Genomic DNA, 13,984 nt, shown 5'->3' with positions numbered 1-13,984 from the left:
CTAGCCTTCAGTCCTTGGGCCCATGCAACCAGATTACTCTGAATGGAGTGTTAGTTTGAAATTCAATGGGAGAAGGATAAGTAAATGGCCACTAGCGGGATCCAGAGAGACCATCAATATCTATGGGACAGAGTAGCACATGGTATATCAAATTATTGCACATTAACTGAGTCCTGAACTGATTTATAAAGATTGAGAGAGCAAGCTAGTTTAGAGTCTTGGTAGTTCCCACACACTCGCAAAATAAATATGGCAGTTCCCAGTTACTGAATTGATTGGTCATAAAGCACTGAGCATGGTGCCAGGCTTGTATGTAGTATATTCATAATAAATTATAATATGCCTGCCAGCATGCTAAGTTCTTTAAAAACAATGTCCCATTTAATGCAACTCCTCTATGAGGTAAATATTATAACCCATGTTGTACCGAGGAAACCGAGGCTCAGAGAGGTTTCATAATTACCAAGGCTTACACTGCTAGGCGGTGGCAGAACCCATATTTGAAGCAGGTCTGTTAGAGTCCAGAGTCTATGCTGCAGACCACTCTATTAAATTTATCTGCTAGCCAAGTGTCAGTCTCTCTCTATTGGAATATTATGAGGAGACATTGATAATACCAGACAAAAATTTTCCATGTATTTAGTTAGATCCTTGGGGTGGGATCATATGCCATATAATGCTTTTTGATATTAATTCCTGCTAAATTGCACAGTGAATTTGAATCAGTCATTCAAAAACTATAAGGCTGAAGAATTTTTCCTCTGTTGTTTTGGTTCTTTTGTTTTCTGTAATAATCCATGGTTTTACTTTTGCTTGTTGAGGTATATACTTTTGCTCTTTTGGGCCCTAAGTAAAACATGACTAAGGAGTTGACCCATCTCCAGAGGTTCTGAACAAGCTTAGATTTTTTCCTTCTCAAGGACTAGTCAGATATTCAAAGTTGGGTATCACTATGGATTGGTTCTGTGGTTATGAATGCTTCATAGCCACAGAGGATCTCTGTGGCAACTCTAGAGTTACAGAGGTTTTTGTGCCCATTTTCCTAATGAATATAGTAAAAAATCAACACCTAAAGATGTCTGCCCAATCTGCTCTTGAGTAGAATGAAATGTTCCCTATACTGGGGTGACTGATATCATCAGGAAAGGAACACATTTTATCACATAGAAACATCTAAGAGAGGGTGATGGTGAATTCAGGTACAAGTTATCAGAATTCAGTGTACAGTGGCCACATTTCCTCCTAAATAAGAGGATACTTACTTGAAAGGAGAGTGATAAAGGATATTGCATTCAACCTTGCAAGCTGACCTGTGGGTGACAAAGGACACAAACAAGAAAGGTGACATGTCAAGTCTGTGACGCAGTCAAGCTGGTGAGTTATTTTGTTGGAAGCCATGCACAAAGCCAGAGCAAGAGTCCAACGAATGGAGGCAACGTTCTGATCCATCAGATGATCATATGCTCACAGAGCACCAAGGAAAACCATCTCAACCTTCTCCAGGGCATATGTCTTGAGTGGCGAGAAACAGACCTGTTGTATTCTCCCAGGTCCCTGTCCTACCATTGATACTTGAAGTTAGCAGGCATGGAAGGGAAAGCTAGTTCTGAGTCTTGGTAGTTCCCACACACTCACATAATAAATAAAGCAGTTCCTAGCTGTTGAATTGATTCATAAAGCACTGCATAAGAGCTTAAGATTTACCAGAGATGTGAAAACTCCAAGTAGGTCTTAAGCCATTAATAGATTTTTTTCTTCATTTTACTTATATAAGATTAAATGCCCAATTCATTAAGATAAATAAAAATTGAATATTTTATATGGAATGGTAAAAGGCCATCTCCCTTAAAAAAAACCAAAAACTTCTAGATTTCAATTGCTGTTGTCACTAATGTCCAGAAATGGAAATGAGCTCAAAAAGAGATCTAAAAGAGCGTCTAACTGCACGACCAGTTCACTGATTATTTAGCTACATATCTCTTGTTCCGTGTGGTGGAGCCCGGTGAGATATGTGGAGGAAATCCATCCCTCAGAGTTCCCCAGGGATGCTCTGGCGCCTTCATTCCAAGCTAAATCCCTTCTGTGGAGAGCCCATAAGAAGTAGCAAAGAAAGAATGTGTCTCATGGGTCTGCATATAAGGAGACTGACAACTGTAGCATTGGGACATGGGTTTACATCATGGGTTCTTAACCTTTTTTGTTCCATGGACCCCTTTGCCAGTCAGGTGAAAACCACGGACCCCTTACTAAGTCCACACTATACTGTGTATTATTTAGTAAATATATTACACCTGTACTGTGTCCCAACAAGAATAATGTTATTTTGAATATTCAATTCAAGTTCATGAACCCCCTGAAATCTTTCCATAGACCCCTGGTTAAGAACTCCTGCTTTACATATAGTCACTTTTTTGGGTATGACTGGGTTAATATTTATTTATATTTGAAATGTAGTTTTTAAACTGCAAAGGCTAATGGAAACTTCTAAAGAGGCAAAACTTTTCTTTTGTATTGTTGGATTGGGGTTGGTAGGCTCCAATTTCCCTTTCTTCTACATTCTTTTGGGGAAAAAAATTCAAGCCTTAATCAATAAACATAGGCGAGCAGAACATAATTTCTCTTTCCTTCACTGACAGAGCAGAAGAGGTTCACTGGTCATGTAAGAATGTGGAGAAAGTTGGTCTGGCCGATGGACGGAAGCCTGTTATGAAGAAATAGCCCGCTGGGGCCTGGAGAACAGCAGGCCCAGAGCAGGCAAACATCCCTGAGTCCCCAGAATCCCAACAAAACACCGGTGGTTTAGAGGGAAAGGGAACATACAAGAAAGACAAACAAGGCAGTAGAACAACCTCCATGGGCGAAAACAGCATTGACTTTGGGATGTTAATAATTACACTTATTCCCAATTGCATGTGTTATGTTCAGTGAATTCTCAGATGGATTCATATGCTCCAGTATGTCTGAAAAACCCATCTATCCACACCCTGCTTACCGTTGCCCCAGCATTAATTGGTGAGGTTCATTTACATTTGGCATGAAGTGAGCACAGAGGGAAACGAATGATTCCAGGAGAAGATCACTGCACCCACTTCCCTCAGAAGGGAAGAGATATATTTGTGCTTATTCAATTTCCTTGTGCCCTTTGTATCTTTATTTTCATCTATGAGGAAAAACGTATCTGTTAATCACCACGCCTCAGCCAACCAGGCCTCTTTTCACTTTCCAGATCATAATTTGTCAGAGAACATGGGGAGTGACAGCTGTAAGAAGTGTTTAAAATTTTTACCGAATGGAGTGCATGGGCTAAGAAGCACAGTTGAGACACTGGAAATGGAGGCTGGAAGGAGGAAGGAGGCCCTGACCTTGTGAGTGAAGTTAGAGACCCAGCTTGAGCAGGCCGGGGGGGTGGAGTGGGGGTGGGGCTGGGCACCCTGGTACCTGGTAGGCCTCATCCTGCAGCTTCTGCTTCAGGTAGTCCTCCATCTTGAGCTCATTCTCCAGCTGCCGGACAGAGTCGTTTTCATAGTTCTCATCCTCAGGACGCACATAGGGGTCCCCGTCTTCTGTAACCCTGGAAATAAACCGCAGGTGGCACTTTGGAGCAAATCTTAGAAGAAAAGTTTGAGAGGAATTTATGTGTGAACTGTAGCTTTGTTGGCACATCTATCTTTCCTTAGTCTTCCAGTTCACTTCCACTCCTATCGGCTTCTTTTATTTGAAGGAAAACTTTTTAAAACTTTGGAAGTTTGGAGAAATATACAATTAAGGTATTCTCATACGCAATTTTTCTACGACAGTTTGGTGATCATCGCTAGAGTTTACATGGATGGGTTGGCCTTTTAAATGCTCCTCAAATTAAAAAAAAAATAGATGTGTCATTTGAGGGAATATAAACTCTTCTCAATCAGGTTTTTTTTTTTTCTTTCTTTTTTTTTTAATGGAATGCAAGAACATTTTCTATAACGCGAGTGAGCCCTCTAGTGAAATAATGCTTGAAGAACTAACTCTCTCTGTTATGTACACACATACACACATACCCCAACTTTATTTTTATAGTAGAAGCAAGTCTCAGAATATCAGCTAGATACTCTAACCCTTGGATCTTGATGTTAAACATTTATACTAGCTCTGAATAAAAAAAATGCATTTAAATTGTTCAATGCCACTGCAAAATAAATAGATAAAAATGGTATAATTCCATTTTCATCTTTTTATCCCAGTACATGTAAAAACTCTTCATGGAACTGAACATAAGTGTATTACCTAAATCATATGACTAAAATATTCTTGGGGTAAAACACAGAACATATTTGGATAGTACAAATATTAAAATAGCTCTTAAAATAAAAGAACAGTTAAATAGAAGTTTCTGGGCTGGAACTTAAATGCCACCGTTTGTGTTTATTTATATACATATGACATGTTCTCGTTATTTTTGGAGGTTTGTGGCCAGCTTAAATGGGTCTGTGAGGCCCTAAGAACTTTCCCTCCCCATTTCCTGTGGCCTGCGTTGGTGGCTGCTCCTGGTACCTGCATGCAGGGACCTGAAGAACGCGGGGGCTTAAGTCATAGTCTTGGATCTCCTTGATTCCAAGCATTCTCCTTGGAACAAGGAGAAATTTAGGTAACCACCATGGAAATTCTTAATTATAAGGAGCCGAATAGATATGTATTTACTTGATAACATAGATGACCATTAATTCATTATTTTGAATAATAAATGAAAAAAATGTGAAGTTTAGACAAAAGGAAAAGAAAGCAAACTGGTATTAAAACCAACAGCATGCTGCCTTTTTCAATTACGTTATAACTATTTTGTTTTACTCTTACCCTGTGTTTCTTCATAGCTGGCATTCAAACCAGGTCTATTTATAATTCCACATTATTACTGGTCTTTTCCTCACTATTTGGGTTGAGAGCCAAAACACCAGAGAGGCCTCTGGTTAGTTTCTTCTTTAGGTCTTTAAAATAGCCAGTTTTTTTCTAGTTTTTTCTAGACCAGTCTGAAGTACTTTTCCCATCAAGCATAATCACCCTTGTGCAGCGTTTCAGCCTACGCACTCTCTCTCTACCCAGCCCCTGCTTCATCATCCTGAGGGCCCACTTCCTCCGTGTCTCCCCCTCCCCAGCTGGTTTTTCAGGTCTGCCGTTGCTTTGCCTTTGTTTCTCAGCTTTGGTTTCCTTTACCTGACTACTTTTAACTGATCCAGGGTCACAGGTCCAGTGGGGCGTCACGGGTGCTGCTGGCTTCTGACAAGCTGCAGAAGCCTAACTGGGGGAAAATGTCTCCAAAGTAATTTTTTCAATGGTCAGATTTATACATTGTTATATGAAATAGTAACCATTCAACAAGTCACCCAAATTGGATTTTTTTATAAGGAGATTTTATACCGTTACTTATTTGAATTTCAAGTGCCATGGTTAATTTTATGTGTTAATTTTACTAGGCTATGTTTCCAGTTGTTTGAACACTGGCCTAGATGTTGCTGGGAAGGTATTTTGTAGATGGGATTAGCACATAAAATCTATTGACTTTAAGTAAAGCAGAGGACCCTTCATAACGTGAGTGGGCCTCATCCAATCAGTTGGAGGCCTTAAGAGCAAAGAACTGAAGGTTCTAGAATAAAGAAGAAATTCCACCTCCAAAGTACAACCATTGGCTCCTCTCTGAGTTTCCAGCCTGCCAGACCGCCCTACGGATCTCAGATTTGGAGTCCCCATACCCAGTGTTTATATTGTGTTGTTTACACCCATTCTGAACAGCATCTCCAGAATCCTGGGGTCCTGCATGTGCAAACTTGGGTGTCTACCAGCGATATGGTAAATTTGGAGGTTAGACTGACATTTCCTGAACCAATCTGTGAGTGCCTGGAAGGCAGGAAGCAATTTTTGCACTATTTGTTTACAAGTAGCACAGTACCTTGGGCGAGGCTGGCTCTCAATAAGCCTGGTTGATTTAGGTTATTGATACTCCCTGGCAATGTGAGGATGAAATTTGAAATATCAAACTGAAAAGCAGCCTACTTCCACCTCTTCTGGCTGTCAGGGAATCTGCATCATCTCTTTCCAGAATAAAGCACTATGCAACCACGTTTTAATTTTGTTATTGTTCCCTACAGATTGATCCATTACCCACAGAAAAGCCCCAAGCAGAAGGTACTCACATATCACTGCGAATGGTGCTTGTGGTAGCTCCACCATGCACGTACCCGGGTTTTCTGGCGTGGATTTGAGCTAGAAAAGCCTTTTCAGAGGTTGGCGATGGAACCAGATCCTCAAACTGAGTCCGTGCAAACTCAGAATCCACATTACTTTCTGTTTCACTCCCCACCTCTATTAGGTACAATTGAAGAAATAAAGAATGGTTTGTTAGACCTTTGTGACCTGCAAATACAAGGCTAGATGAATTCTAACATAAATTATACTGTCTTGTATATAACATTAGCCAGTTCTTGTACATAAGTCAAAGAAATGTTTATTTTTTTTCCAAATGAGAATTGATGCTGAAATGAATTACCATAAAATTATTCTGTATCTGGCATTTTCTTTAATATCTCATAACTGCTGTAAGGAATTTTTGTCTCTTAGTAACTCATTTAATTCTTTATAACTTTTATTTTCCCCTCTATGAAAGTCTACGTTAAAATTGTTAATTTTATTTAATATTATCCTGCTTTAGGAAATACTGATCTTGAAATATTAATCCACTTAATATTTCAAAGTAGTATAGCATTATAAGAGTATAAACTAACAGCACTGGAGACTCTCAAAATTACTTTTAAAAAAATATTTGTTTCCCCCCATTCCTCTTCTCCCACCCTGCTGTTTTTGCTGTCTGTGTTGTCTTCTCTTCTTATTTTCTCTCCTCTAGGATTCACCAGGATTCGATTCGGGAGACCTCTGATGGGGAGAGAGGTTTCCTGTCAATTGTGCCACCTCAGTTCCTGGTTTCTGCTGCGCTTCACCTTGACTCTCCCCTTGTCTCTCTTTTTGATGTGTCATCATTTTGCTGCATGACTCACTTGCGCAGGCACTGGCTCACCACACGGCCACTCTCGTGGGCACTGGTTCACCTTGTGGGCACTCATGCCGGTACTGGCTTGTGGTGTGGGCACGCTTTCTCTTCTTCTTTTTCACCAGGAGGCCCCAGGGATCAAACTTAGGTCTTCCCGTGTGGTAGGCAGAAGCTCTATCACTTGAGCCACATCCGTTTCCCTCAAATTTACATTTTAGTCATCCTGCTAAGGCAGCGGCATTTGCCATTGTTCATGCTGAGTGAACCATGATTTCATCCTATTTGGTATTTCTTCATTTCATATAGCAGCAACAGTTTCCATATGCTCTGTTCCTAGGTATCTTGCTTTAGGCCCGAAACTCTTGCTAAACTATTTTCATTTTTTCTTATTTTAATTTTAATAAAATAGTTTATGTATTAGTAGCATAATTATGAATAGTTAATAAAATAATATATTTTTTAAAAGGTTAAGTTTAGGAATATATATTTATATACTTAAATCTAATTATAGAGGCTTTAAGAAGTTTAATCAGGATTTTTAAAAAAATTTAAGCTTTATTTCTTATAGTTGTCATCTCAACTATATGACCACAGTCCTAAGACAAATATCTTGCTAGGTCTGCTTTAAGGAGTAGATGAGATTTACAAGTAACTGGTATTATTTACTGGTATATTCATGCTGTTAACATGTTTAAAATTCTGTGAGGTGTAAGTAGGAAGAGTCTACAGCAATTTTACTCTATTATTTTTCTTAGTTCTTTTTTTGGTGATATTGCAAAGGTAAATTTCAGTTTAGGCTCATTTAATTGATCATGTGTTTCAAATTAGCAGAGTCTAAGTGAGTAAATAAAATCCTGGCTCTGGCACTGCCTGGTGCTCTGTCTCAGGCTGATCTCCTAACTGTCTCCTGCTGCTGGCCTCCCTTTCAATGGCTAATCCCTGCCTTACTGCTTCCAGGGGTTTGTGCTTTTTGTGTAGAAGGAAGATGAGAAGAGGTACAAGGAACTGCTAGATAGTTTCAAAACTGTTAGAGAAACGATGCAAATGTTTAAGTACTCTAAGATCTCTGGTTGATGATAATCTCAAAATTAGGTCTTCTGTTTAAATGAAACATCATTATAGTAGACATTATACAGTGGGGAGGCGGGTACCGGCTCTTAGAAAGAACAGGCTCCCTGCCAGGTGCTTCGCAAGTGCGATCTCACTTCAACCCCAGCAAGCTGGGACTGAAGTTCAAGGTATCGAGATTATTAAGTATCAAGCAAAGAACTGAACCAAATGTGTCTGATTCCAAAGCCTATAATCATACGGGTGCACACACACAGCATTTAAAGAACGCCTGCTTTGTGGGTTAGGTGGTTTTTTTATGCATTACCTCATACTCAGACCAACCCGGTCAGGCTTGCTTTCCAGTCTTAGAGGTAAGAGATCCGGGACTTAGGGGAGTTAAGTAGACTGTACAGCGCCACACAGCTAGTGCATGGAGAGCTTCAAACAAGGTCATTCCAGTGCCAAGGCCGTGTCTACCCCTGCACCCCCACCTGTATTCCAGTGCCTCGTGGAATACAAGGGAGACAACACAAACCTGAGGGGCTGGACAGCCAGGAGAGGATTCTCCTTGGAGCTGACATTTCAACTAGCCCTGGGAGACTGCAAAACCAAAACACTCCTCCTCCGCATCTCCTGACTAAGATGCACTGATAAACAACAGGACAATCGGCAAGAGAGTCATGACTGCCCCTGACTGCACGCAGCTAAAATAATATCCTCAGAAACGAATGCACAAATATCTTTTGAAGTAAATGTAAAACAACTAAGTACAATAAAAACCTAAGCTCATGACATCCTCAGGGGGTGATCAGAAATTTTAGCAAAGATTTGGGCCCACACATACTCACTGCAGAGTTGTAATAGTGGAAATTTAGACACAATGTAATATGACCCCAAATAGGGGGCCCGTCATATCTCTACAAAACAAAATATTGTTTATGAAGAAATTTATTGGCAAGATGCAAAAGTATAGCTAGAGAAAAAATTCAGTGATGTTTTAAATCTACATAGCTATTTGTCTAGAAATTTTCAGATATATATTACGAGATGAGGGCAGAGAGATACAAAAAAAAAAAAAAAAGGCTGGAAGGAAACACACCAAAATATTAACAGTGGCTATTTGCCAATTCTAGAACTATAGATTCATTTGAATACTTTTCTTTATTCTTTTTTTGTGTTTTCTGCATTGATAGTCTTTAATCAGCAAAATATAAACACTACTACAATATCCGAATACATCAACAAAATATCACATGGATCTTTAACAAATTTTTTTTGTGTGACGAGCAGATTTCCAACAGGGAATGGTCCCTAGCATTCGTGGCTCCCTTTGTTATGAGCAGATGACTGAGACGGGACCCAGAACTTACCAGAATTTAGTTCTTTCACGAGAGACGACATGGTGTTAGTGATGGAATCTGCTGCCACTAGTAAGTCATTCCTTAAATTTCTTCTTGAACCTTAAGAGAAGAAGAAATAATAAAAAACAAAACACCAAAGTTTTCTTTCTAAAATTTTCTGTTGTTTCTCATTTCCATTGACATCTTCAAGTAAGAAAATTTCCAAAGACTTCTCCGTGTCAGAAGAGGTTTAGTTCATTTTTCTGAACAAACACACTGGCTTAGGGCACTGATATAAGAAGACAGGGCCAAGGATGGGTGTACATATAATTCATTGTCCAAATTGGGACTATTTTGAGGGTGAAAAGGGGCAGTGTTAATAACAAGACAGGGTCACCCAGCGCCAACTGGGATAGTCCTGGGTAAAACATTCCATGTGTTACTCTATTAAGGAAACACCATGCAGTTGAAGTCTGGATTTGCCATGAGAGTTGTGCCTTCCCAGCTGCCACTCAATTTCTGGCCACTCCCTGACTGCTGGGCTCATTGGATTCTGATCTCTGTTACCACTCTCCACCTCCTTTCAGGGGTCCTAGAGCTCCCCTACCATTATGGGTGCCTCTTGGGAGTGGGAGACCAGTGCACTGAATGCAGAGACTATAAGTAAAGGGGTGAGGATTCTTGCTCCTGCTACCAAGACATGGGCAGATGTATGCCTGGAACCCTGAAGTACATTCTATGATAGAGAAGGATTGCTGTTATTATGTTTCTGGTACACTAAAGGTTAAATGGATATTTGTGGGCTGGCCTGGATTTGGGACAAGGGGGGAGATGGTACAGAGGACCAATCACCATAATATCTTTGGAGAAAACGGTTCAAGATTCTAAAGAACTGACTTAAAATGAACTTAGGTAGTATAAACTATAAGATAGTGACTGCCTATAAGCCACAATTTTATCCTGTCATTTCTCAGGAGGTAATAATAAGTTAAAAATACTAATATATATATTTAAATACAATCAAAGTAGTTAGGCAAAACATTAATTATAATGGAAAGCTCGAATTGAGTTAAAATACTGTAAATGTTTATAAAACATGATTTAGGAAAAGGACATTATTTCCTTTTAAAAATTAAAAGGGGAAGTTATTTTGTGAATTCCATAAAAATTTCTTGAGTTACACTTAATGTTTAGAAGCAAAAAGCCGTATTATGAATCCTTCCCTTTCTTTCCTAATAAAACAAAGTGTCTGTCATGGTCTTCCTTTAAAAAGTGGTAAGATTTTATCCCCATACCCAGGAGATGAGAGGACCCACTCCTCACACTGTTGATATCCCTGCATACTACTGGATGTTAAATTTTTCTTTAATCTGCTAGGCAAAAGGTGCTATTTGTTAAAATTTATATTTCTACGTCTACTCGTGAGCTGAACACTTTTTCATGTCTTCATTGGCAATTTACATTTCTTCCTCTGTTCCTATCTTTCACCTAGGCTTATTTTGGGGATGGCTTTTTAAAAATTGATCTCCTCTTTTGTTTTTTTTGCAGGCAGGAAGTTTATTGGGACGCTTTTCCAACTGAGGGGGTCTGAAGAATAGACTTCAGCCCTTGATTTCCTCTTGCTTTATGGATAATCGACATTGTGAAACTTGATTGTCACATGTGCTGGAAAAGGTTTCCTCAAGTTATTTTTTAACTTATTTATTTATTTATTCACTGTCTCTTGATTTGGTTTAAGTTCCCTTTTGCCTTAAAACTAGTAGTCAACTATGTCCTTATTTTCTTTAAATCTGTATGGGAGGACCTGGAAATATGTTCATATTAATAGCCTAAAGAAAATGGAAATTGCAGACCAAAATGCAATGCATGATCTAATTTGTGTGAAAAAAGAATGTGTTAACACATATACACACATACATACACATATATAGACACACACACACATATCCATATATAAGCAAAAAGTTGGGAAAGACTAACTGTAAACATTGGTTACTTTTGGGAATGAGATAAGCAGGGTAAAGGTCTATAGGAGGATCTATATTTTTTGTTTTATTTGCTCTAAATTTAAGAAGTGGTGGCAGGAAAAACCTTCTAAAAGTGTTAAAAATTTCCAATTTAATAAGGTCACATGCATTGGGACAACCTCAGCAATTTGTAAATGGGAGTGGCAGTCAGTAGGAGAATGGTATTTGTCATCTCTAATCACCCTTGACCTTGGAGGCCTAATCTTCCAGGCCCTTGGTACAAAGTCAGAGATTCAACTCTTTAGGGCATCTGGACAGGGAATCTATAAAATGACTGACAGTCGTTCCAGTTCATCTCAGGGATACAAATTTGGGATTGCTTAACCTCAGGCTTGAGTTGGCATTAATGTAAAGATCACTTGTAAATAGGAGATAATCCAGAATTTTAAAATGGGTTATCAGGAATTGGACGTGACTCAACTGATAGACCGTCCACCTACCATATGGAGGGTCCAGGGTTCGATATCCAGGGCCTCCTGACCTGTGTGGTAAGCTGGCCCACATGCAGTCCTGCCACATGCAAGGAGTGCCATGCCATGCAGGGGTGCCCTCACATAGGGGTGCCCCACACGCAAGGAGTGTGCCCCGCAAGGAGAGCCACCCCGCATGAAAAAATTGCAGCCCGCCCAGGAGTGGCACCGCATACACGGTGAACTGATGCGGCAAGATGATGCAAAAAAAAAAGACGCAGCTTCCCAGTGCCACCTGACAATACAAGCGGACACAGAAGAACACACAGTGAATGGACACAGAGAGCAGATAATGGGGGGGGGAAGGGGAGAGAAATAAATACAAATAAATCTTTATAAAAAAAAATAATAATAAAATAAAATGGGTTATCTAGAAGTTTTCTGAGATTATTGGTGAGAGGATTTCCAGGCCCTTAAAATAGGTAAAAACTCACTGAAAATTGAGGCAGGGCAAAAGAAGCCAAAGTAAGGTAAGATGGTGAAGTGAGAAGCAGAAGACCAGTGTAGGAGTTTCTAAAATGACTCACTGGCCAGGCGCTGGCCCTAGAACACATACAGGGCAGCTCTGACCACTCTCCACCACTCTGTGGTGGAGATAACCACGATAACTTAGTGCCACACAAAAGCAAGAACATTACAAAAAACGAAGCCACTTACTTTGTGCAAAAGCCTCTTGTACATCTCCCCCTACCCCGGTGAGCGAATCCTGAGGTGTATGAGTCGGGGTGGAGCAGGCTGACGCGGACCGGATGGGCATAGGAATTGGCCTGCTGATCGTGTGACTGGGAGAGGAGCGTGGAGAACCTGCGCCCTGGGTCTGGAGAGACAAGGCAAGTCATTAATTTCCTTTCTCAAGAAATTGCCACACACCAACCCAGCGTCTCAGTCTCGCAAAACAGTGACAATGAAATTCCAAAGCAGGGAGTAATCCTAGGTAAATGAGATGGTATTCCTAAAATCTGGGTTGAAGGTGCAGATAATTTAGGACCTTATTATATAGAACCTGAAGCTATGGTTAAATATTGAAAGCTAAGAATATTAACACAGTGTTGTTCTATAATATGTGGGGCATATGCCTATTTAATGAAGATATTATTAAGCAGAGATAATTACAAGGTGTGTTTATATTTTCTTCTTGAAGGAAGTTCTAGGTAGAATGAAAATACATTCAGGAGAAAGTTTTAAATATAAACTTGGAGACTATTTGGGATGGATGCAGTTTATTTACTTTCCTGGCATCATCTTTGGAGGACAATACACAGTTTAGATCATGTCATGCAATTGTGTGCAAGTTAAATCTCTAATGAAGACTCAAGGAAGGGCAAGTTGTTTGATCCCTATTTGACAGTAAAAGTTGATTTTGTCAAATTAATCTGTGGTTCAGGGATTCAAGTTGGGAAGAGAAGAAAATCCTGGTTTCTAATTTTTAGCTCTCTATAGGAAATATCCTTCTCTTCACCTATGACAAAGCAGTGAGGAGAGAACAACTAAAGTCTCAGGTGTGAAACGATTCTGAGGTTGTCACAGCTTGAATTTTATGGCTTTGTAGGAAGAGGCCCCTTGAAAATATTCTTCCAGTTTTAACAATTAGTTAACAAAGGAAGTCAGTCACACGGGGATAAGAAAATGCAAGTCCCTCAAGTGCACATACAATGGGTTAGGAGTTCCCACAAATTCCTTTCCAGTCCATTGAGGCTGGACAGGTAGAGTGAGGACTCTTTCACACCAGTGCCCAGAGATTTGCTATCGCCCCATTCCAACTTGTTTGGTGCTTGTCCAACCAGACAAGCACCAGGAGGATAGTGCTCTGGAACATTCCGTTTTGACCTTTACTGTAGGCTCAGCTGCTTGCAGTTAAAACACACATCAATCCTGTAAAATGCCATGCTGTTAGCTCTCCAGGGTTCAGCCTCACACACAAAAATAAAATCTAGGTATTGAGAAAAATCTGGAATTAAAAATGAAGCAAAACAGAACCGAGCACAGGAAGTAACTCAGGGGGTGCCCAGGGGCTGAGGATTCCATTCTTTCACTCTCAACAGTACCTTGCAATGGTCTGTCCAGGACCAAGGAAGAGAATTG

General features: G+C 39.9%; 1 protein-coding gene across 50 annotated transcripts in view; it reads right to left on the bottom strand.

The window, feature by feature from the left end:
- Nucleotides 1-13,984, bottom strand: part of DTNA (dystrobrevin alpha) — a 418,043-nt gene that overhangs the window by 5,242 nt on the left and 398,817 nt on the right. For 35 of the 50 annotated variants that reach the window (XM_071208625.1, XM_071208616.1, XM_071208615.1 and 32 more), the window contains 5 exons: nucleotides 12,560-12,719; nucleotides 9,436-9,525; nucleotides 6,165-6,333; nucleotides 3,439-3,571; nucleotides 1,263-1,310 (listed from right to left, as the gene is read on the bottom strand). In XM_071208625.1, coding sequence (XP_071064726.1) covers nucleotides 1,293-1,310; nucleotides 3,439-3,571; nucleotides 6,165-6,333; nucleotides 9,436-9,525; nucleotides 12,560-12,719 — 570 coding nt within the window. In that variant the 3' untranslated portion in view covers nucleotides 1,263-1,292. The remainder of the gene's footprint in view (nucleotides 1-1,262; nucleotides 1,311-3,438; nucleotides 3,572-6,164; nucleotides 6,334-9,435; nucleotides 9,526-12,559; nucleotides 12,720-13,984) is intronic. The other 15 variants (XM_071208607.1, XM_058277110.2, XM_004464484.5 and 12 more) reach the window with 1 other exon arrangement.

The sequence above is a fragment of the Dasypus novemcinctus genome, chromosome 16 (assembly GCF_030445035.2).
Source record: "Dasypus novemcinctus isolate mDasNov1 chromosome 16, mDasNov1.1.hap2, whole genome shotgun sequence".
Classification (NCBI taxonomy): domain Eukaryota; kingdom Metazoa; phylum Chordata; class Mammalia; order Cingulata; family Dasypodidae; genus Dasypus; species Dasypus novemcinctus.
The sequence above is the reverse complement of the archived record's forward strand: the minus strand, read 5'-3'. Positions and strand labels throughout refer to the sequence as shown.